This window comes from Mus pahari, chromosome 18 (genome assembly GCF_900095145.1).
Source record: "Mus pahari chromosome 18, PAHARI_EIJ_v1.1, whole genome shotgun sequence".
Taxonomy (NCBI): Eukaryota; Metazoa; Chordata; class Mammalia; order Rodentia; family Muridae; genus Mus; species Mus pahari.
In genome coordinates, this window is record NC_034607.1 from 51283972 (window position 1) to 51307363 (window position 23392).

General features: G+C 51.7%; 1 protein-coding gene and 1 long non-coding RNA gene across 2 annotated transcripts; one reads left to right on the forward strand and one right to left on the reverse strand.

The window, feature by feature from the left end:
* Window positions 1-9018: 9018 nt before the first annotated feature.
* Window positions 9019-16082, reverse strand: LOC110335835. Its single transcript, XR_002381188.1, has 3 exons — window positions 15754-16082; window positions 12388-13453; window positions 9019-11668 (listed from the first exon to the last, which is right to left on the reverse strand). It is a non-coding gene; the product is annotated as an uncharacterized LOC110335835 (long non-coding RNA).
* A 2868-nt stretch (window positions 16083-18950) lies between these two features.
* Six3 (SIX homeobox 3) lies at window positions 18951-22173 on the forward strand. The gene is made up of 2 exons (XM_029531156.1): window positions 18951-19803; window positions 21498-22173. The coding sequence occupies exons 1-2, from the start codon at window positions 18983-18985 to the stop codon at window positions 21688-21690; spliced, it is 1014 nt and encodes a 337-aa protein (XP_029387016.1). The 5' UTR covers window positions 18951-18982; the 3' UTR covers window positions 21691-22173.
* Window positions 22174-23392: the final 1219 nt, after the last annotated feature.

Below are 23392 nucleotides of genomic sequence, written 5' to 3' on the forward strand. Positions count from 1 at the left end.
GAGGTTACCATGAAGAACAAAACAAAATGGATTGCATGTGCGGAGGTGAGCTCGTGAGCGCTGATAAATGTACTTCACTGAATGTCAGCAAATGTCACTGGAGAAGCCATTTGCAGCTACCATAACACTCCCCCCCACACGAGACAACAAAGAGTAGCAAAAACAGGCAAAGCGGACTGGGCGTCTTGCTTCCACATGAATAAGCAATCGGCCCTCTCAGAACTTACACCAGAAAGTTGTTAAAGCTCACAGGAGAAGCTTTTCAGCTACACTGACACATGTCCACATTGCTGCAGAGGGTTGGGGACTGTCTGAGGACATTGGGGCTGTGACTTCAGTGTGACTTCAGGTTTGACTTAATAGCCCCTCAGCCCTGCGGGTCCCTGCCTTTTGTGTTCGGACAGATTGGCTGTGTCTGAGGCAGGTGTTCTGGGTTCTTCCTGACCAACATGCTGCCTCTTCCGGTTCCAAACGCCCCAGCTTCTTCTAATCTAGATCTCCTTGCAGTCTGAAGCAGGGGGGGGGGGGGGTTGAAGGAGGGACCAGACAGGACTCCATGATGCAGCGTCCATAGTGGCCACTCATGGCCTAGCGCTCTAGCCCCTCATTCAGACACTTGAGGGACTTGAGTGTGTGGCCTAGGTTTCTGTTTCACTCCTGGTTATTGACCAGTACTTAGAGCCTGTGTGATTTGGGCTCGGACGGAGCTTCTAGAAATTCTTTCAGGATCCTCGCTTCCTCCTCAGCTTGGTGATTCTCTTCCAATCACTGAAAGGAAAGGAACAGAAAGGAAGACGATGCTCTCGGGACAACTACCCAGGGAAATAGGAGACTCATCAAAGTGGAACTGCGGCCCTCTTCATTTCCTCATCTCTCTAGACTTCTCCCTCCCCTCAGCACCTACACACAAAGTCATCCAATACTTACTTCGTCCTTTGCACCATGACTCCCAGAGCAGCCTGAATTGACTGAACTTGTTAAAATTGCCGCACACACATACGTGCATGCTCAGTACCCACTTTGAGGCACAAATCGAGGGCAGTTCTCCGAGCATCAGAACAAGGCTGTGGAATAGAGCCCTTCCTGGACTCTGCCCCTGAATGTGGTAATGGATGGACTCTGTCCCCACACTGTTATACTCCACACTCTGACCATGTATGTGCTCTGGCGCTGAACACACTGTACAACCAGGAAGAGATAGGCTCTTGGGAAAGAATGCTTCCCGAGGATGAACTCAGGGTGGTACCTGTAGGAGTGGCTGGGCGGTTCCGGCTTCACACTCTCGCAGAGCCTTTTATAACCCTGGGTCTCCTCCCTTTGAATTAGGTATTTCCCATGGAAGGGCCTTTGCTTCCATCCTTGATGCTTAAAAGACATCTGTTTATTATTGAAATTGAATTGCTCTCAAGTTGTTGACTTTCGGTGATTAGTTTGAGAAGAAACTTGGCTTGTTTAGGGAAAAGGGAAGGATGGGGGAGGAGGGGGAGAAGGAGGGAAAGGAAGGGGAAGAGAGGTCTCTGGAGGTGAAGGCAAAGGTGAAGGTGACAGACCAGAAAAGATACTGTCAAGAGGAAGGACTGAGGAAGTGTCATGCTCAGGGCAGGATCATGGTACAGTCTGGGATCTACTTTACTCAAGTGAAAGGCTTTTCCGAACAGCCAGTGCTTGCTATGTGCCAGTGTGCGCAGGAACCCATTCCAGAGAGGAGTCAGGAGAGGTGGGCATTTCTCATCTCCCTAGGATTTATTCTGTCTTCCGCTTTCTGTTGTCCACTTTGGGTTTTTCTTTTTTTCAGACCTGGTCTCATGCAGTCCAGGTTGGCTTTGAACTTCCTATGTAGCCAAGGCTGACCTTGGACTGCTGTCCCTCCAGGTGTGGAGGAGCAAATCTATACCACCACAGCCAGAGTAAGTTTATATCTCAGAGTTCAAAATAGTAAGCATTTATTTCTAGAAGAAGGAAAAAATGTTCATAATTGGTCAATATCCCCCCCCAAATCCTGTCGTTTCTAGAGACAAGAGCTAGGAAATAAATAAATAAATAAATAAATAAATAAATAGATAGATAGATAGATAGATAGATAACTTCATGGTGGTGGTGGTGGTGGTGGTGGTGGTGGTGGTGTATGTGTCACACAGAGGTTTATGTCTCTCCCGTGAGGAGTCCCTCTACCTCTGTACCTCTCTGACTCCGCAGGCAGACCAGCTTTTCTTTATTCTGATCCAGAGGCCTTTCCCAGCAGATTGTTTCCTTTCATACAAGCCTGACCCATCCCCATTAGCCCCTTTGCGTTCTGAGCCGTACCAAGCAAAACATTAAGTTGGCACGAAACAAGAAAGGGTGTGCAAAATGCAAAAGTCCTAAGATCTACCGTGTCTTCTTATTCTTGCAAGGATGGAAACAGGGCCGCAGCGGTGGGACTATCCACCCATCCAGTTCTCTGAACAAGAATGTGCGTGTGGGTGTGATAGACACCAGCAAGCTCGGTTTGTCAGCTCCAGACCTCAGCAGCCACCTCATGCTGCCTTCCCTGCTTGGCCTCCAGGAGGGGTTAGAACAGCAACATTCAAGTGGGTATTAGGCTAATGACAGGCAGGCCATCCCAAGGCTAAGTGTTCCGAGGGGCGTGTAAGGTTGCTTTTATTGAAAAGTGCCATTGGCTCATTTATTCACCCCTATTTGCCCACCTTAGATGTGATAAGCTTAAAAGGATACCAACTCCTCTAACGTACTGCACCCCTTACCATTTAGACTCATGCTAGACCTTGAGTGTCCAGTTCAAACTCTACCTCTTCCAGGAAGCCATCTGAGATTTCTCCTATGCTGGACTCCTGTTTGTTCCCAGCGGGACACCCTCTGGCTTCCACTGTACATATCCTGTCCCCAACACATGTCAGCGCCACCACATGAGAAGAGAATCTAGCAACGTATCTAGTCATCACTCAGTTGGCCTCTCCTAATCAGCTTTTTGAAACACAGGATTTAAAGCTACCAGAAAGTGGGTTATCTTCCAAACACACTGAGATTTAAGCCATTTAGGTTTAAATATATGGAAAACAGTCTTCTTGGCTATGGGTGATATTTACATTTAGTGTGTATTAGGAAAATTCAGTTGGGGAAAGGCATATGGGTAGCCAACTGGATTATTTGGGCACACCCTGAAGTAGGGGAGTGTTGGGTGGGCTGGGAGGCCGGATGACCCAAACAAGTGTGGCTCTGGCCTTTGCTGTCAGGGTCAGCAACCTTCCTGTTCCTGTAGGTATCAGAGGTCAAGTCCTCCAACCTCTGTGTTAAGTATGCCTTAGGCTTGGGGGCTGGCCTCTCCTGCAGATAAAATGGGGTAGAGATGAAAGAGTTCGAGTTTGGTTTGGGGTCTCCCAGCATCAAAGCAGCCAGGTTTCCTCAATTCAGTGAATAACTCTCAGTGTTTCTGTAGGCCAAGTTTGGGCAGGAATTAGCTGCTTTTATCTCTGCATAGGTGGTCACAGGGGACAGATGCCCACATCAACCACCACACACCACTGGTTTCTCTATTGAAAACAAAGTGTTGCAGGAGGTTTCCAAATAGTAACAATGGCCGTTGATAAAGTTCTTTTCTTTCCTTCTTTCTGTTGGGAATTCCCTTCCTTCTGGTACCTGTTGTTTTCTCTTATGGGCCTTTCAGAGAAGTGCCTTAATGCAAATTGTCAGTCTTTTTAATAGAACAAGTAGGCAGAAGACTTTGTGCCCAAGAAGAATCATCATCCAGAAGAAACCATGATTTACCTCACTTGGAAATTGTAGGATTTGAAACGCTTGGACAACTATTACTGTGTTTACTTAAAACAACAACAACAACAAAAACCAAAAAAAAAAAAAAAAAAAAAAAAACCCAAAAATAAAAAACTTCACCTAATAGAATTCAAAATAGCCCTTTCTTATCATTTTGAATGTTTCATTTCAGTTTTGTAAAATGCACATGTTTTCCTGTCCAATCAGATTTAAATTTTTTGCCTCAATTTAAAGAAAAATGATCTTTAATGTTTTTAAAAATAAAGAATGGTTGGAAGGACTCCTTTTTCAGGCAGCTGTTTAAAAATACGTATGTCCTCCACTTCAGAGCAGCCATGTATGCTCAAAAACTGGTTTTTGAAATGGCACAAATCTATATGTGAGTATTTCTAGAATTATTGTACAGCAGAAGCTGTGGGATTTCCTACCAAGGAAATCTGGAGTCAGTACCAAAGTCTGGGGAGCACTGAAGGGAATGTTAACAGCCAAACAGAAGCAGAATCACCACCATGAGGCATTCTCTCACCCAGAGGAGAAACAATTAATAATTTGCATATGCTCATGACACAAATTAAAGACAAAAGACCCCCTCAAGGGCTGTGGTTCCTGCGCAGCTCTCAGCGTGATGCAAGGTTTCAGCTCTAAACTGCTCCAGCTTCCAAATGAATAGCATTAAGCTCCATAACCAAAAATAGGGGTTGTGGGCCCTCTGGCCTATTCCCACTGTAGAATCCTGTTCCCAGTCAGAAAGATCCCCTGGTCTCCTTGTGAGCTTCTAGGCAAACATAATGTATAGTCCCAAGGGGAAAAAAATAATGTATATACTTTGCCCTTTTTATTTTAATGGCCAAACATTGTAATGCTAGCTAAATACAAATTCTCATCTCTTAATAGGTTCTTTTAGTTTGTAATAAATAGGAATGCTAATGACTAAAATTTGGTATTTGGTATGCATTAGCTTTTGTGAGCTTTTCTTTACAGCCCTCATTGACATGCAATATGGCAAGCTTCCTTTGAAACATATTTATAAAATAACTACAGTATAATTAAACCAACAAAGCCATCTTTTAAGTAAGCTTAATAGCTCAGGTTTTTTTTTTCATCTCAGTAAAAAAATTATTTTAAAAAGAAAAATAGTTATGCCTCAATCCCACTCTACGTTTTATTCTGTGCATCTAATATTTCCTTTGCAGCTACAATCTGTGCATATCTAATTCTTTTTGACAACCGTGATTATTAATAAAGAGCTCATGAAAGATATACTTCATAGCTTCTTCAACAAGAATAGGGTTTTTTTGTTAATGGAAATTGTAACATACCTTGACAGATACAATATATATGTGTCTTTTTTTTCTTAATTGTTAATTTTGCTGTGCTGAATACAGCCGATATGGCAGGTGATAATCAGAGTGGATGCTATTCTATACAACGTAACCAAAAATATTTTAATGATATAAATGCAACAGATAAATAAAAGGAATTATGTTTAATTTTGCTTCCTGCACTTGCAGTTTTTGTTGTTGTTGCTGGGGTTTGTTTAACCGAAGAAACCACGAGTTGCAAATACACCCCTTCTCTGCCCTTGGCCGCTTCAGCATTCCGTGTGCGCAGGGCCCGGCTCAATGCAAAATCGGGATACACAGTGACTCAAGTTCACCGACTTAGGTGTAGTTTGTAAGCCCTTCCACTCTCCCCGGAATTACAAAGATACCAAGGCTTGGGAGTGGAGCCGCCAGAGCGTCCTCAGGCCTCTCTTTTGCCCCTAGGACCTCTCCTCTCGGCCGGCACTCTTCTTTCCCTTCTTAGGAAACTCCGTCCTTGTGGCCGAGGAGCTGCCGAATCCTCTACGCACCCCCCTGCGCAGGGAATAAACACAATTGACACCACTGTTATAATCTTTATTTAAAACAGTTTCCAAGGTTACAAATTGCAGTGCCTCCTATGCAACAGGTTCATCCGAAGCGGTATCATTACAGATTAACTGTAATGTGTAGGATTAAAATAAAACGTAAGGGATTAGGTAAAATGGGCCATGCTTGAGAAATAACGCCCAAGCGCATCTCTACTGAAGACAGAGGGAACCTGTGAAGACGCGGGGCGTTGCGCTGCCGCGGAGCACAAAGCTGGGACCCTCGTTCTGCAAGCGCTCAGGGGCGGTGGTTCTGGAAGGACCAGAGCGCCTAGAAACTGGGAGGTGAGCCTTCTGGGGCGCCGGAGAGGAGACACTGGGCTCCCGATGATAGGAAGGGCCAAAGGCCAGGGGACAAGACAAGTGGACGCTGCGGATAGGCTTGTGGTCCGTCTGGGGACGACAGACAACGCGGCGCCAGGGACACGGTCCCACTGCCTTGCAAAGAGACCTGCAAGCAGAGATAGGGACAGCAAACCTTCGGGGGGGGGTCACTGGGTTTGTATGTGTGACTGACATGACATTCAAGGTCCAAGCTTGAAGGGGTCTCAGAAGGAGTCCTTCTGTCCATCCTCTCCGTTGTCCCCACTCTTTGGCTGAGTCCGAAGCACAGGAGCCGCCACTCAAGCCACGTGTGCCCGTCTGAGCCCAGACCTTGGGCCTACACAGCCCACTGAGGTTCTAAACCATTCCCGGCCACCTCCCCTGCCCAATGATCTTTGTGTCCTCTGGCTCCAGGAAGACCCCAGAGCCCTCCTGTCCCCTCTGCTTCCTGCAGAACCTGAGCTGGTGGCGAGGCGGAGGCTAGACTGTGCCCTGAACTGGGCCACGGCCTGGGGCGGCTGACACGGCCACGAGGGCTATTTGTGCGTCTGGGTGGAAGGCTCAGGGCTGGAAAAACAAACAGGGCCACGGCGCAGGGACTTGGAGGTTGGCTGGAGACTGGAAGGAAGTGTGCAATGTGGCCAGAGAAGGAAACAAAGGCCTATCCCCAGCCCGGTCACCCCGCAGTGACCCTAGACCCACCCCGCTGAGTCGCGGGGCTCAGGGCCTCTACTCTGAGCGGGCCGCTCAGCTCCGCCAGCGCACACCAGGTGCTCCGAGCCACCGCTGTCGCCGCCGCCGCTTCGTCGTCTGCTCTCCCGCAGACTCCATGGAGACCCAGCGGGCAGCCTGGCCAGAAAGCGCGATGGCCAGAACAGCAGACAACGAAGCCTCACCCCACTACGGAACGCCAATCCAGCAAAACTTAGAGGAAACCTTGTGGCTAACCTTCATCAGAGAACCAGGCGACTCTGGGGTTCACTGCAGCCACAGCAGTGCGAGCAGTCAAGGAAGAGGAGAGTGAACTAGAAAGTAGAAGGAAGAAAAAGGTGGAAGAAAGTAGAAGAAAGCTTGCGAGAGAAGGGCCCTGGCTAAGGCAGCAACGGGAAGGGGCTGCTGCAAACAGCTGTTCCTCATACATATTTCATTACACAATCAGATAATGCGTCCCACTACCTTCTCAATTATTCACAGATAAACATTTTCAAGACGTTTTGACATCTGTCTTGGTGCCTGCTATTAATTTAGTAATCACTGTAGTTAAAAATGTATGGGATTTTTTCCGTCGGAATACCTCCTCTCTGAGCGCAAGCCCAGTGTTGGGCTGAGGCAGAGAGCCCGGGCCCTCTGGGAGTGAAGACACCTTGGAAGGTGAGGCCCCATCTCTAGAGCATTGACTCTGTTGAGGAAAGTATTAAAGGGGTATCTGGTTATTTTAATTTATTCTTGAAAGTAATAACTGTCATATCACACACACACACACACACACACACACACACACACACACCGGGTACTATCCTATGACAACTCTAGACCCACAAGATGATTAGCCCTTTGCCCTGGGCAATGGAAATGGTCTGGCTCATCAAGGGTTGTTAAGAAAGTGTGGACAACTTGATAGGAGCACACCCATGCACATGCATATTTGCATAGATGTGCATGAGAGATTTTTCAAGGCACAAGAACAAAAGCCCAACAATTACAGGTGCTATCAAGAGGTCACAGACCTCCGAAGTTTTGCCCCTAGTTCTGTGTCCTGGGCAGAAGGCACAAGGATAAGAAAGAAAATATAAGTGTGTGGAGCAGTTGGTGTTATGAGAAAACTGTTGATCTTTCCTTGAGAAGCGACTGTTACACGTGTTCCAGCTAAACCCCCATAAACAATTGTTTTTAAGTTAGAGTTTGAAAATTGTCCTAAGACTGGAAAGTCACAAGAAACATTTCCAGTTCTAAAATGCTGTCGTTTGTTGTGAGAAAGACTCTAAACTTCTTAGCGAAGTAGAAGGTGTTCAAAGGCAACCAGTGTTCTGAATCGTAGCTAGAAGGAAGCAGAGTAGCGAGTTGGCGCAGAGGAGGGTGTGTCTGCATTCACTTCCCTCTTTCAGTCACAGTCTCCTCCCGAGGAGCATCAGCAGGTTGACTGCCATTGGGGGTGAGATAAAAGCAGAACCTGCCCTCCCAAGGAAGATTCTGATTGATTCAGAAGATTCAGGCTCCAAGTTGATTTTCACAGTTTATTGTTCAAAACACAATCAAGAACAAATTCACAAAATTGTCCAGGAACTAAATGTGTCTTGGAAAAGTGTAAGAGCTGTTCACAAAAGGGAGGAAAAAAAAAATCTTCCCCATGCCCACCCTCTGTCTCTTCAGTGGACAGTTACATCTGTTGCAAGGCGCCCTACAGCAATGTTCCAGGGATCACTTCTGCTTTATAACACAGGCTCTCGTTTACTCCTTAGAGTGGTTACTGGACGTGTTAGCCCAGGAGGTAGCTTTCCATCCCACTCCCTTCCACCCTTCTTCCCTTCCTTCCTTTTCCCAGTCGTTTCTTTTAAAGAAATGGTCCGAGACTCACGCCTACTTCTTTAGAGCTCGGAAAATGAGCTCAAGAGGGCACATTGGAAAATGAGGTGAGGTTGGAGGGCAACGGGGCTGGGGGGGGGGGCTGTCTCTTCTAGAGGGAACTGGGGCAGCCATTGTCTGGGACTGTTCCCCAGTTCCCCAGAGGAGGTGACAGAGAAAACGTGTTAGTACACCTTAAGCCTGGCCCCAGAACCACTGTGGGAACCCCTGTTGGTGGAATCTGTGCCAGGCCAGGACCTCAATCCCTGCCTGGACTAGAGGAAGTCAAAGACTCAGTATCACACAAAAGAAAATGAGTTAAATACATAATTTAGCTTGGTCTAGCATATTCTTTGTGAATTTATTTGATGTACACGGGGTTGGGCTATAGTTTTTTGATTTGTTTTGTTTTTCTTTTTCTTTTCTTTTTTCTTTCTTTCTTTCTTTTTTTCTTTTTCAGATCTCAGAAGAGAAAGGGGGACAAAACAGGGCTTTCCCATATCTGGAAGCTTCCTTAGAACGGACTGTCCTCATTGGACATTGAGAATCTCTTGTTATCTACTGGAGGCCTGTGCTGTCGGCTCAAGCCCTATTCCAGAGCACAATTTTCCAGGCAAAGGGCGGGAAAAAAAAGACAACCAGCAACAGAAATAATCAAAGCAAAAGGAGTCTTCCCTGTACTGGCCTCTTCTGGGTGTCTCCAGCAGAGCAGGTAGGGGAGCCTAAAGGCAGCCTGTGGGGCAGATCATTCCTTGGCCCTTTCTTCAGAACGTGGCCTGAAACTTTCCATACAGAAGAGTCAATGGAAGATTTTTTTTTTCCAGGCCCACTGGGCATCTTGCAGGAAGTACTGTACTCTGGTTGAGCCCACTCTCCTTGGCTTCCTGTGTGCATGTCTGGGCGTCACTCCAAGTGGACGTGGTAGCTTTTGTCTGCCTCTGGACAACAAGGTGTATGTGTTCAAGCATTCGATCCATTCCTTCGCCAAGTCTTTATTCCTCCAGCACTGAGGTTAGAGTTCCTATAATTTTCCTAAGTGTGTTCTTGCACACTTTACCTTCTGTGAACGCCAGATGAAGAAGAGACCTTAGGAATCTGTGTTGGAGAGAGAAGGTATACAATGGGAGGTTCTGGACTTTGGGTGAGCTGTAAGGTTGGCCCTAAGCACCCCAGGCTTTTTTTTTTTTTTTTTTTTTCACATCTTCCTCTACCCTAAGTAAGTATTATGCTAACCTTTAACAAGAAGGAGCGACCCTCTGCATCCTCACAGGATGGATTCAGGACGGGTAAGACCAGCTTCTAAAACCTCCTCTGGTAGACATTAGCTCCGAACAGCCAAAATGAGAGGCAAGTGAAGTCTTATGGCGTTTAGACGTCAGCTGGCATCCCGGCCACCATCGTCCTATGTTGCCCTGGGGCTCAGAAGAGAGAGAAGCTCCCGTTGTTAACCTAGGGGAGCCTCTAAGCAAGCACCCTGAGCGATAGGGGACAAGACTTTCCTTCTTGGTGTTCCAGGTGCAGCTGCACTTACACTGGCAAACTAGCAGGGCCCACCCCCTCGACTCCTCCTTAAGCCCTCACCCCAACTTTAAGCTCCCAGTAGGAGGGCCAAAGCTAGAATCACTTCAACCCCTCCCCACCCCCACCCCCCACCCCCACCCCCGCCCAGACATCGTGGGGCAAAGCCACACTTTTCAGGGTCCCAAGAGGGAACCTAAGGTGCTGGTAGCGAGCAGAGTGTTGAATACAGTTATTCCAAGTTTCTAAACAACCCTAAGCAATGTATTCCTCCACCGCCTTCTCTCCTCTGGCCTGGGCAGCCTATATTTTCACCTGCCCGAGAGAGAGCAGGCATTGGGGCGTGCACAGAGAAGGGCGTGCTGTTGGAAGTGGCTTCAGCAAAGCTTCTAGATGTGAGGATTTTTTTTCCCTTTCCTTGATTGAAGATGACTTGCGACTAACTTCAGATAGTGCATTCTTAAAGGACGAGGAGTATTAGTCCAACTGTCGGTCTATGAGTTTCTCCTGCTTGTTGGCGCTGAGTGAAGTCACCTCTCCCCATCCCTCAAGCAGCTTCGGTGGATGAGTGAAAGGGCCAGGCCCTGAGCTCTGTATGGCTGGAGTTCTTAATGCTCACTCCAGAGATCTGATTCAAAAGTCCAAGCTGTTCGGTAACCTTGCAGGGTCAGGGAGGAGAAGGAGATCTTGATAACCATCCCATACTCACGGCAGGGAGGAGTTCTAACCTCGACACGCAGGACCTTCGGACCTAACTGCCTTGCAATCTCACTCTCAACCCAATCTGTGATCCGGATTGGCGGCGGCGGGTGGGAGGGCTGCTGAGGGAGTTAGGTTGACACAGGATGGAGGTGGAGGTGGAAAGAGCGAAGAAAAAGAAGCAAGATTGGGTGAGGATGTGCAGATGGGTGAGAATGAGGTGGAGATGGAGTTGGGGTTGCATCGCAGGGCACCAACTATTCACCCTTCTATGGAGAGGTGCGTCTGGCTGCTCCGTTACCCCCTCCCCGCCCAATAAAGCTAATGATGTAGTAATTTAGGAGGGGTGAGGGGCTGGGCGAAAGGAAGGAGGGGAGGGGACTGGGGGGGGGGACGCGCGCCCCAGGAGCGAAAGCAAACTGCTAGCTGCAGAGGCGCTGCCGCAGTTCAGGCTTCCCAACAGGTTAGCTAGCCTAGGATCCACCCGGTATGTCGCAGGAGGTGGGGGGGCGTTGAGAGAGCTAGAGGAGGAGAAGCCTTCCTGGAGGACAGAGGGAGGGAGAGAAAGAGAGACAGGAGCTAGAGCGCGCGCGCGCGGAGCCCTTTGAAAGGACTTACACTTCCTAATGAATATTTATCCGCCGCTGCTACACGCTCCCGGTTTCTCTTACCTTTCTGCAGGTAAGGTCCTCCCTGTTCTCCTACCCTGGTGTGTGTGTGTGTGTGTGTGTGTGTGTGTGTGTGTGTGTGTGTGTCATCCGGGATTCCCACCCCCCGACTCGGGCGCGGGTGGTCAGTCTTTGGGCCAACGGGGTGAGGTGTGAGAAGGTAGCTTCTCTGTGTGCGATGGGTCCCGTACTACCAACACAGAATGGGGGTCACTACCTGTGTAGAACGAGAGAGAGAGAGAGAGAGAGAGAGAGAGAGAGAGAGAGAGAGAGAGAGATCGTGCGCCCCCGAGCGCGCGTCTGCTCTATGCGCGCATTAGGAACATTTTTGGACTTTTCTCTCGGACGCCCCGGATCTCTTGCTTTTGCCTTTCTTTGGTTCTCCTCCACCCCCCTCTTTTGGCCTCTTCTACCGCCTCCCCCAACCCACCACTACCCTCGGTTGCAGAACCACTCCCCACTCCTCTGCCCGGCTTTGTGCCACTGGCGCGCATCCCTCCAAGCAGTGTCTCGTGTCTCCCACAAAGAGGATAGAGAGCTCTTTTTCCTCTGTAACCCCTACACCAAGACCGCTGGTCCAGGGGTCCCTCGACCCCTCTCCCGCAGGTTCAAATCTTGAGGTTGTGCTGCACGCTCTGTCTCCTTCCCCCTCTTGGGATGCAGAGGCTCAGTGCCAGAAGCTGAGAGTAATCTTTGGTGATTGGAACTCCGGGGTACCAGGTGGAGCTTCACAAGGGATCTACTAACCTGGAACCCCGAGCCAGAAAACCCCATGGTAGGGAGCAAGTACCCTGCCACCCCGCCCCCCACACCCGAGCCACCGTTGGCGGGAGGAGCCCAGAGAACTCGGACCCGCCTAGGGGGAAAGAGGGAGGGGAAAGGGAAGGGGTCGGGGAGGAGCTGATGATTTACACGGAATTCTTTAAACAGACTTACCCAGCCACCTGTTGAGAATCAGTCTGGGGTCGGCCAGCTCCGGATCTGCTTGAGGTGGACACACAAAAGCAAAAGCCAAGCTGGGAAAGTAAATTTCTTTGGCTATGCCAGACGCGGCGGGCTAGGCTAACAACCATGCGCTAGGGTAGCAAGGCTGTAAGATCCAAGAGGGGGTTGTCGCAAGAAGACCCACTACTCCAGCGTCCGCCCCTATCCCACGCCTCCTCAGCTTAAAGGCCAGGACTCAGGGCTCAGCACCCTCAGTTCAGCTTAAGCCGGGGCAGGCCTTCTAAGCCCTGCTCAGAAGTCAAGAGCAGCAGCGCCGCCGCTCCTCGCAGCCTTTCACGCTGCAAGCGCTTCTTATTCTTGTGTCTCGGCCTTTCTGGGCGCCCCCGGACAAAGCCCCCAGAACCAGGTCGCTCCTTTCCCGCTAAATCCCCTTCGGGGTCAGTGCGCTACCAGCACAGGGCCGCACGCCTCTCCTGCTAGCCGTGTGGCTCTTAAAGAGCCCCACACCCCTCCGCCCTGCGTGTTCCTCCGACCCCCGCCACCCCTCCCCTCTCCTCCGGATCTAGCCCCCCACGCCGCCGCCTGAAGTCCCTGCTGCCCCGACCCGTGGACTCCCAGCCCCCTCCTTTCGCCTCCTCCCCTCAGCAGCCGGTGGGCTCCGAACTGAATCCTACCCTCCGTTTCAGGTCTCCCTCTCTCCTAGAGCACCCGCCCCTGACTTTTCTGTCATTGCTTTTGCCCTTAGAACGGATCGTGACCTGGGCACTACTGTCGTCCGGCTCAGAGATGATCCTGGAGTTTATGCCTGGGCTTAGTTTAGGGGTCGTGGGCTGGAAAGAGGGCTGGGCACGGGAGTGGAGCTGAATGGAAGGAGGGAAGGGAGGAGGGGCCGGTCAAATAGATTTAGACTCTGCGGTTCTTCTATCCTGGGACCTACATTGGTCTTCAGCAGTAGTTGAAAGCTGGCATTGAATGGGGTCTTGAGGTTAGCAATCTCACTCTGACCAGCGTAGGAGGGTGGGCTGGTGAGCATATGGAGGTGGGCTTCCAGAAAGTCCTGAATGGAGAACCGAGAGTTCCCTGCTCCTCAAAACGAGCAAGTGCCAGGGGTATGCAAGAAGGGAGTGAAAGGGGACCTGAGTTCTGTCCAGGAGAAAGGACAATGGAGGCAAGAGAGCAGTGAGAGATGTCAACTCTTTCTGAGGAGCGAAGTACAATTTCTAATGGTTTCTTATATTAACTAGCCCAGGAAGAGGGGGAAAGGAATAGATGTTTGTCCTAGTGGGCGACTGTCTCCAGTCCCCTTTTCCTAGGATTTTCCTTCTCTCGTCCAGGTTTGTTTGGGGCCCCAGTCTTGCCTAAGGAGCGAGGCCTTTCCTGGGGTAACCTCTTCAAACCTCTCCATGGCTAGAAACACGAGGAAGAGAGAGCAGGGGAGGGATTGTGTGAAGCTGGAAGTCACTCTCCGAGGGGTGTGAGCAGCAGCGGCCTGGAAGCTGAACCTGCCCATCCTTTCTCAAATGCGGGCTTAGAGTTCTAGTTGTCTGGGAGGTTGACCTTCCGGAAAGTGTGAGGCCTCCTGGGGAGAAGTGCCAGGCCTCCTGGGGAGACCAGAGCAAAGGAATTTGGGGGGGGGTAGTGGAAAGTTGCCCCTCCCCTGTGTACCAGCTCTTCTTACACTCTAACACTAGTCCAGATGCACCTTTAAGGAGCTGGGCTGGTTAATTGATTTACAGCTGGTCCTGTAGGGGAAAGTTCGTGGTACCCACGGGTGAGCTAGACCTAGTGGCTGTAAAATCCACCTCTCTACTTCCCCATCCACACAACCATTTTTAGCTTGCATACTCCAAGTAGCTGGCTTCTTTCTCCACGAGCTAAATCACCGTGCAGCCAGCTGGACTGGGTTTGTGCCCACCCTCCTGGGCCGGGTGGTGGGAGGTGTTCGGGTCCTAGATGGAGCCAAACCCCTCTTGTTTGAGGATGTGGGGGGTGGAAGGGCCTTTAGCGGGTGGCGGGGCTCATTAGGCAGAGCGGGGTGCCGAGAGGTGCGCGCTGCCGGCCCCAGAGGCCGCCTTTGAGCCGTCGGGGCGGCTTCATTAAGCAGCGTTAACAAGGCGTACAAATGCCTGGCCCAGCAGCTTTTTTGCAATGGTGGGGCCTTAGCAGGGCGCCAGGCTAATGAGGGTCACTCAAAGGGGCTGATCAAATATTCAAATTTCCCCTCACGCCGGGAACTTTTATGCACCAGAAAAGTTGAGGCAACTAAGCAGTGTTTACTGTCCTGAAGGACAATTACTTGAAGCCCTGGTGCCCGGAGGCTGAAAATGGGAGGGGATATAAGGGGGAGGGAGCAGTTGTTGTTGTTTTTGTTGTTGTTGTTGTTGTTGTTCAAAGGAAAGTAATCGGAGTCCTTGAAGGGCTTCGAGGCCTCCCCGCCTGAGTACTGCGCTCCCCTGCGCCCTCCCTGGCGGTCTGCACCAAGCTCCGTTTGCAGCTTGCGGGGAGGCCCAGACCACCCGCTACCCAGCAATCTCTCTGTCTTCCGACGTCCTAGAGCCCGGAAGAGGCGTTGCCCCCAGGACAAACCTTCCTGACCGTTTGGGTCGGCTGTTCCGGGTTGAGCATGGGCGAACTGGGTGTAGCTGTCCCAGGCCTTCTGGGACTCGCTTTCCTGGGCTTTCCCTGTAACCCAAAACAAGGAGGGAGTGTGCTTCCCGCAAAGTCCTCTGAGTGTTTGAGACGTTCTTACTGCTGGGTTGGAGCTGATATTTGTAAATAAATGCCCAGCAGACAGGATTGAACATTCCCCAATTCAAATGCTACATTTCTCCCCGCAGATCCGGTAGGCCAGGGTTGAAGGGTGGCGACAAATTTGCCTGTGCAGATGACCTCTATGGGTACCAGTGCCATAGATCCACCAAGTCCCCAGTCCTTGAGTCTGAGAGGCGAGAGAGAGAGAGAGAGAGAGAGAGAGAGAGAGAGAGAGAGAGAGAGAGAGAGACCCTACAAGCCAAATCCCCTGGGTTTTGTGGCTCTGAGAGTACCGGAGTGCAGGCGATCCTCAGTGTCCCACCCACTCTGGAAGTGCCCTGGGCTCCATTCCCAGCCCTTGCACTACCCACCCCAGATGAATGAGCAAAGCAGTCTGGGTCCTTTGCACCAGCTCCTCTCCCCAATGCTCAGCGAACGGGAATTTGGGGAGACTCCAGAGGTTCACAGACACCCTCTCCAAAAATGCACACACCCAAACCTTTTAGATCAAGACCCTGCGGAGCCTCGGCGGGATCCAGTCCTACAATAAGTATCAGGGACCACCCGCCCCGCCTCCCTGCTCAGCTTTCAGGACTCTCAACTTACCGGCTTCGGAAGGCAGCATAGGGCTTCCGGCCTGGGCTGGAGAAGCGCAGGCGGCGTTGTGGCCAGGAGGTGCGCTCAGAGGGAGGCGCACAGCCTTGCTTGCGGGGAGGCTCTCGGACAGTCCGGGCTGCTGCGGGCCCGAGCCGGGTAGGGGCGCGCTCAGAGCTGTGCGCCCTGACTGCGCCCTCCTCCCGGCTTAGCGCTCACAAGGCTCGGCCGCCAGCGAACTGCAGAGCCCCGCGGGCCCACGGGAGACCAGGCACTGGCGGGAGTACGGGGCTGGCCCCAAGCAGCATCTGTGATCCTTTTGCCTTAGTTCTTCCTGAGTGGCGAGGGTTTTCGATTTCAGCGCTTTCGGCACAGCCCTCGGCACCTGCCCAGCCTCCCTCCAGGCCTGGATCCCCCCCCCCACTCGGAGGCGGGGGGTTGCGGGGATTGGGAGGGACTGGCCGGGTTCACCCGCCCTCCTGGCGCCTGGGTCCCCGGCTCCGGGGGATGCAGTTTCGGGGTCACGAGCTGCTTTCAAAAAGTTGAACACAATATTCGGAAACCCACCCGTAGGAATTCTCCCCCTCCACACGCGGCACAATACCCACTCCCCTCCCCTTTTTCATTCCTTCCTCCCCCCCGCTTCCTCCTCCTGCCCCTTCTCCCTCCCACCTTTCAGTCTATAATCCTTCCCCCTACAAGAGAAAGGGGTCCGGAAGAAAAGATGAAGTGTCTGTTTTTGTGTCCCAACCTTTGGGCTCTTTCTGGGCCCGCAATGAGCGACCGCCCAGAGCCTCGCAGTTGAGCGGAAAAGTATTCTTGGTGCAGATGAAGATGTTTGGAGAGAGAGAGAGAGAGAGAGAGAGAGAGAGAGAGAGAGAGAGAGCCAAAGTGGGACTCGACGGATCCACCTTTTAGTGGGAACATTCTTCTGCCCTGGTCATCGAGTTTAGATCCCCCACCTGCCTCCGGCTAAAGAGCCAGTATAGTCCCCTAGCCCAACCCAAACATTCGGTGTCACCCTCAAATCGGGTTCGTACTCCTCGGCCCTTTAAAACCTGGCCCTGCGTTAGAAAGACCCGAGCTTGAGCTTTAGGGCCTGCGACCATTTTGGCTCCAGCCTCCAGTTGGGTTCACGTTTAAATTCTCCCACAACTTCTTTTATTTTTCCACTCCTCCCTCATTGAGCTCTCCAGAGTGGTGTGTACCCGGCGCCGCGCCCCCAGATCTGCATCGGAATGTAGAAAAGATCTTTTTTTAAAAAAAAAAAAAAAAGTTTTGAATTCCTCAATGATTTTTCTTCTGGAAAGGCAGCTTAGGATAATTATTTCAGCTTTATTGAGGGCAGATTAGTTGAAGTCTGGGCGCTGCGTTTCAATACGCGTTGTACATGGACCGACAATGTGAGCATTGTTGGCTACTGTGTGTGAATCCATTCAACATATACACTTTTTAACACCAGACGGAATCCTGTCTAAATATACACAGTGCGTAGGGAAAAGATGTCTCTGACCCGGACAAATCTGCGTAAATCACACTTCCATAGTTACAGAAGCCTCACAAAGGGAGGCTGGCCTCAAGATGCAGATTACAAGTTCTCACAAGCAACATAGCTAAGAATAAATAAATGCCCGGGCCTGGCCTGGCGGCTGTGGTAGCCTCAAGCAGGAAAGACCCTCTAAGTTCTTTGGACAAGGGGAGTCTATTTCAGGGCTATGATATTGCTTTATGTATGGAGAATTTTATGATCTATTATAGTTATTTACATTATGAGCAAACACTGAACTTTCAGGCCTTGGGCACTTACTCAAGTGGCCTCTAAAGTTTCTGTATCTTTTAGGGGATGTTGGACATGCCAGGGGTTGTACCCACGGATGTAGGAAAAGTGGGCATCCTCCAGTCTCCCCTAGGCCCAGAGTCCCTAGGTTTCTGGCCTCCTGTTGCTAGTCTACCACTGTGGGAGACAGCTGAAGTCTAGGGGTGGGGGAACAAAGAGTGGAGTTGCTTTTGAAGACAGAGAAAGTGTAATGTCTCCACTGTTATAAAATACATAGCGATGGAAAAATTCACCAATGCTTGACTGGGAGCAGAACTGTGCAATGGTGTGGAAGGAGTTGGGAAATGTATTCCAAGGGCACTGGCCAAAAAAGCCTCATAGCCTCCTGCGTTAATCTTAGCCCTGGCTTCAACTTCCTAGGTACCATATTCTGTCTCCCAGATCTAGCCCGCCGCCCCCCCCCCCAGCAGCTTGCTATGGTGACTATGCAGCTAGCCTCATCATCTTTCCTCTTTCTTCCTGACCACTATCAGTGGTCACATAGACAGAGGAGGTGGCTGAGACACCATGTGCAAACCTTGCCGGGCCACCTGGTCCCCAGCTTCATCTAAGGCTGCCTGGTGCTCCTGAGGCTGGAGTCTGTTCCTAACCCCAAACACTCCGTGTAACGAATGGCTCACTGCATTCAACTTCTCTACTCCTATTCCTTTTCGAATTTTTGATCAAAACTTCTTTGAGCAAGAGGAGGAGGAGGAGGAGGAGGAAGAGAGAGAGAGAGAGAGAGAGAGAGAGAGAGAGAGAGAGAGAGAGAGAATATTAAGAGTTGCAAAGATTTTTTTTTTTAATTCTGTTTCACCCTCTTCTCCCTCACCCCCCCCCCTCCGGCTAAGTGGTAAAACCGTCCTTACGTTCTCAGTATTGATTGGCAGGGCTGACAGTGATTGGCAGTGGTTGCCGTGGCAACGCCACAACGACACGCCACAGACCAATAGAAAAGCGAAACAAAATGTTTCAATGCTGCACTCACTGTGGATTTAGGGGAGATATTATGAGGCTGTTGTCATTAGGGCGATTGCTGTGGAATCGCTGAATCTTGACTCGGCCGTGGTTGGCTCTCGCTCTCCTCTCTCCCTCTCCCTCTCTCTGCCTCGGGTTCTCTCTCTCTCTCTCTCTCTCTCTCTCTCTCTCTCTCTCTCTCTCTCTCTGCGCGCGCGCACCAGGCCCGCTCTCCTTCCTCCCTCTCTATGTGGCTGCGCGGGTGTGTGTGTATGTGGATGTGTGTGGGGTGTGGGTGTCCCTTACGTCCTTCCTCCTCCCCCTCCTTCTCCTTCTGCTCCCCCCTCCTTTCCATCTCCTCCTCCCCCCTCTCCTCTCCCTCCTCCTGGTCCTCATCGCCCCTCTCCTCCTCTTCCTCCCCTCTCTCTTCCTCTCCCTGAATTTTCTCCTCTCCTCTCAGGTCAGTCCATGGTATTCCGCTCCCCCCTAGACCTCTATTCCTCCCACTTCTTGTTGCCAAACTTCGCCGATTCTCACCACTGCTCCCTACTTCTGGCGAGTAGCGGCGGCGGGAGCGGTGCGGGCGGCGGCGGCGGCGGCGCGGGAGGAGGCGGCGGCGGCGGCGGCGGCGGGAACCGTGCGGGAGGCGGCGGTGCTGGCGGAGCAGGAGGCGGCAGCGGCGGCGGCGGCTCCAGGGCCCCCCCGGAAGAGTTGTCCATGTTCCAGCTGCCCACCCTCAACTTCTCGCCGGAGCAGGTGGCCAGCGTCTGCGAGACGCTGGAGGAGACGGGCGACATCGAGCGGCTGGGCCGCTTCCTCTGGTCGCTACCCGTGGCCCCCGGGGCGTGCGAGGCCATCAACAAACACGAGTCGATCCTGCGCGCGCGCGCCGTCGTCGCCTTTCACACCGGCAACTTCCGCGACCTGTACCACATCCTGGAGAACCACAAGTTCACCAAGGAGTCTCACGGCAAGCTGCAGGCCATGTGGCTCGAGGCGCACTACCAGGAGGCCGAGAAGCTGCGCGGCCGCCCGCTCGGCCCGGTGGACAAGTACCGCGTGCGCAAGAAGTTCCCTCTGCCGCGCACCATCTGGGATGGCGAGCAGAAGACCCATTGCTTCAAGGAGCGGACTCGGAGCCTGCTGCGGGAGTGGTACCTGCAGGATCCCTACCCCAACCCCAGCAAGAAACGAGAACTGGCGCAGGCCACCGGCCTCACCCCCACACAAGTAGGCAACTGGTTTAAGAACCGGCGACAGCGCGACCGCGCAGCGGCGGCCAAGAACAGGTCAGTGGCGGGGACTGCGGCTGGGCCACTACAGTCTCCGGGGCTAGAAAAGGGGAAACGGGTTGAAACGCAGGCTGTCGGGGCATGGTAGAGGCAGTTGATCCAGCTCTGGAGACGCCAGTACTCTCTGGACAGTTAGAGAAAGTTTCTGGTTGCCCTGGAACAGGGAACAACCGGCTGTGGGTTTATAGACGGCTTTGCTCAAGGAGGGCTACTTTAATCAGGGCCAGCGCTGTGTGAGCATGCCTCTGGTATCCTCAACCCATGGTGCCTGTCCCTAGGGGCCTTAGCCCCCTCGTGGGTCTCTTCAGCCCTGGCCCCAACTAGGAAGCTGGGAGGAAAGGAAAATAGTACTTGCTATCTGATTATTTCTGTGCACCGCAAAAGGGAGGGGGGCTTGGCTTAGAGGGGTCCATACGAGTCAAAGAGGGGAAAGGGGACCGGGGTTCTTGCCATAAAGAGAAGGCCGGTGGTCACCATCTCTCGAGCTGACATTGAACAGGAGAAGCAGGCCTGGAGTGAAGAGGCCTGGAGTGTTTAGTGTGTTCATGGGGGGGGGGGAGTGAAAGCTTCAAGTCTCCCTGTCGCCTCAGTTCAGGAGCATCCATTCGTTTTGGAAGCAAAATCGCAGGTGCAGTCGTGGCAGGCAAGTTGGTTACAGAGTCACAAAGTTGTTTTGGTTCTGGTTCTTTAAAGCTCGACTGTGAGAAAGTAAAGAGAAAAAGGAGAGGGCGGAGAGATAATTAGTCCAAAAGGAAGGGAGAGGAAAGAAGGGGGATTGGGCAGAAACTCTGGTACAGAGCCTTGCTCAGAATGAAAGGCACTAGGCCTGGGACGCTGCAAGGAGCAGGGACCCCCGGCTGTTGACAGCTGCTGGTGGCTGGAGGCTTAGAGTGTGTGCGGGTTTAGGTGGCCCAGGCCTGTATCCACGTCCCCCTCATCTCTGCCTGTGGAGGCCACTTTTCGCCAGATGGGGGGAGCACCCACGACCAGTGAAAGGCTTCCCTGAGAGGAGACACTAGGTTCAGACAACTGCTTCTTCACCCAAAAAAGAGACACAGTCTGTCCTTCTCTCCTGCCTTCTCTTTCTTCCCTCTTCTTTCTTCTTCCTCCCCCCCCCCATCTTTTAGCTTCCAGCTTCCCTCTTTTCTCTTCCTCGCGTCCTGCGCCCTCTGCTTAGAGATTCAGAAAGGAAAGCGATGGGTGCTCTGAGGAGAACCCCTACAGTTCTGGGTGTGTGCTTGGGAAGGCCGTGGCCTGAGCCTCTGTGGAATCCCTGGTTCTCCGGGTCCAGTTCCGTGAGCCTAGGAGGCTGCGGAAGAAAGCGAAGCTCTTCCCCAGTGTCTGCTGGTCCGGGCTCAGGGTCCATTGCTGCCTGCTCAGGTCTCCGCAGGAGGCTGGCTTGGGAGTCTGCCTTTCCTCTGAGGCCTTCCCTATCTGGAACGCTTCCCTGGGCTGGAGAACCGGGAGCTCGGACTTGAGTTAGGAAGTCTCTGCGGTACTCAGGGGGCAGCTGGGTGCCTGGACGAACACAGAGCCCAGTTGGGGGCTGTGGCTAGAGGCTCGCCACGCGGGAGTCCGCGCTGGTAGGGGAGTGCAGGCCCAGTCGGGCCAGGCTCCCCCCGGTGTGAGCGAGGGGAGCAGGGTGGCGGGCCACCGAGTCAGGGCGGGCATGGCTCTCTTGTTCCCCGCAGGCTCCAGCACCAGGCCATCGGGCCCAGCGGGATGCGCTCGCTGGCCGAGCCCGGCTGCCCCACGCACGGCTCAGCAGAGTCACCGTCCACGGCGGCCAGTCCGACCACCAGTGTGTCCAGCCTGACGGAGCGCGCGGACACCGGCACTTCGATCCTCTCGGTAACCTCCAGCGACTCGGAATGTGATGTATGATAGCCAAGGCCGCCCTCCTCCTCCCCCTCCTCCCCTTCCACCTTCCCCTCCTCTTCGTAACCCTGCTCCTCTTCCTCTTCTTCTACTCCATCCCTAGAACAAACCGAAATCAGGATACACAGACAGACACACACACACACAACACACGAGTCCATACACACCCCCACCCCAGCCAAAAATATATTTAAAAAAAAAAACAAGAAAAATAAATTAACCTCAAACCATCAACCCCCCCCCCCCACCTACCACCATGGCCACCCTAAAGGACCGCGACGCCAACAGACAGTCACAAACGCTGATGTTGCGGGCAGAAAGCATAAAAGAGGTGACAATTGTATACTTTCTAGGACAAGCACGGCTTCTCCTTTTGGTTCCCACGGACCCGGCACCCCACCTGCATGACGATTTATTTGTATCTGGGAAAATATTCTCTCTAGTTTAAAATGATTTAAAGAGTCGACTATACAAAAAACAAACAAACACCACCACCGCCGCTGCGACAAGACGACAAAAGCAAACAGACAAAAAGAAAAAAAAATCTGACATCTCCGTTCTGAATTTGTTGTTTTAAAAAAAAAAGAAAGAAAGAAAGAAAGAAAGAAAGAAAGGAAAAAAACTCCTCGAGAGAAATAGCAAATGTTTCTTCCTTCTGTTACTCTTTTCTCCTTTAGCCCTCTCTCTCTCTCTCTCTCTCTCTCTCTCTCTCTCTCTCTCTCTCTCTCTCTCTGTTTTTAAGTCCAAGTAATGGTCAAACAAGATGCACTCCTCTGTTTTTGTTCAGCCGACAATCATTTTCTTCGTAAGCACCTTTTCCTCTCCACTCTGTCACTGCCTGTGTGGGTACTGGTTATAAATGTGGAAAAAGAATAGTTATGACTGTAACAGATTTTTATTTTTATTTCAAAATTTTATATGAATTATGTATATCTTAATGATCGGTCATTTTCCCAGTTTGTAATATATGTGTAGAAATTGCTTGTATATGATCCCTGCTTTTTTCTCCTCTCTCTCTCTCTCTCTCTCTCTCTCTCTCTCTCTCTCTCTCTCTCTCTCTTCCCTCCTTCCCTCCAACTCACCTCTTTCCTTTTGGGGATTCTCGGTGTCTACTTGGCGATCGAGGCTTGGCGAGGTGGCCAGGGTTAGAGAGAGAGAGGGACCCCGTCGCTAGCGAAAGCAGAGAGTGAGACCGTAGTATTCTTATGCAAAAGCTATTCAAGTTTTTCCTAGCCGCTTTGGAGGCCCCTTTCACTCCCGTAGGGCGCTTTTACTGTTATCTTAACTGCGTGTTTATCTATATGTAAAAACTTTCTAAAGCAAATACAGTATTCTCCATTTTCTTATCACTCCCACAGACTGGTGTTTGTGTCCGCCCTGGCTAACAGCTCCCGGGTGCAACAACCCAGCTTCCCGCTTGCTCTCTCTAGCTCGCTGACCGCCAGAGCCAGAGCCGGGGAGGGGAAAGGATGCCAAATCTGAGTGGAAAACTGGAAACAAACACTTGCTTGGGGAAAGAGAACCCAAACGGGACCCCGAGGGAAAGGCAAAGAGGGCGTGAGGGAAGGGGGTTACAACTAGTTTCTTCCGTGACAAGATGTCAGGCCTGAATCCTCCCCGGAGTACCGTACCCTGGGATTGCTGCGTCTCGCGGCGCTTGTGAACCCTTGGGATGTTCGGTAGGCTTCTAGTTGCCTGCTTTTTAAAG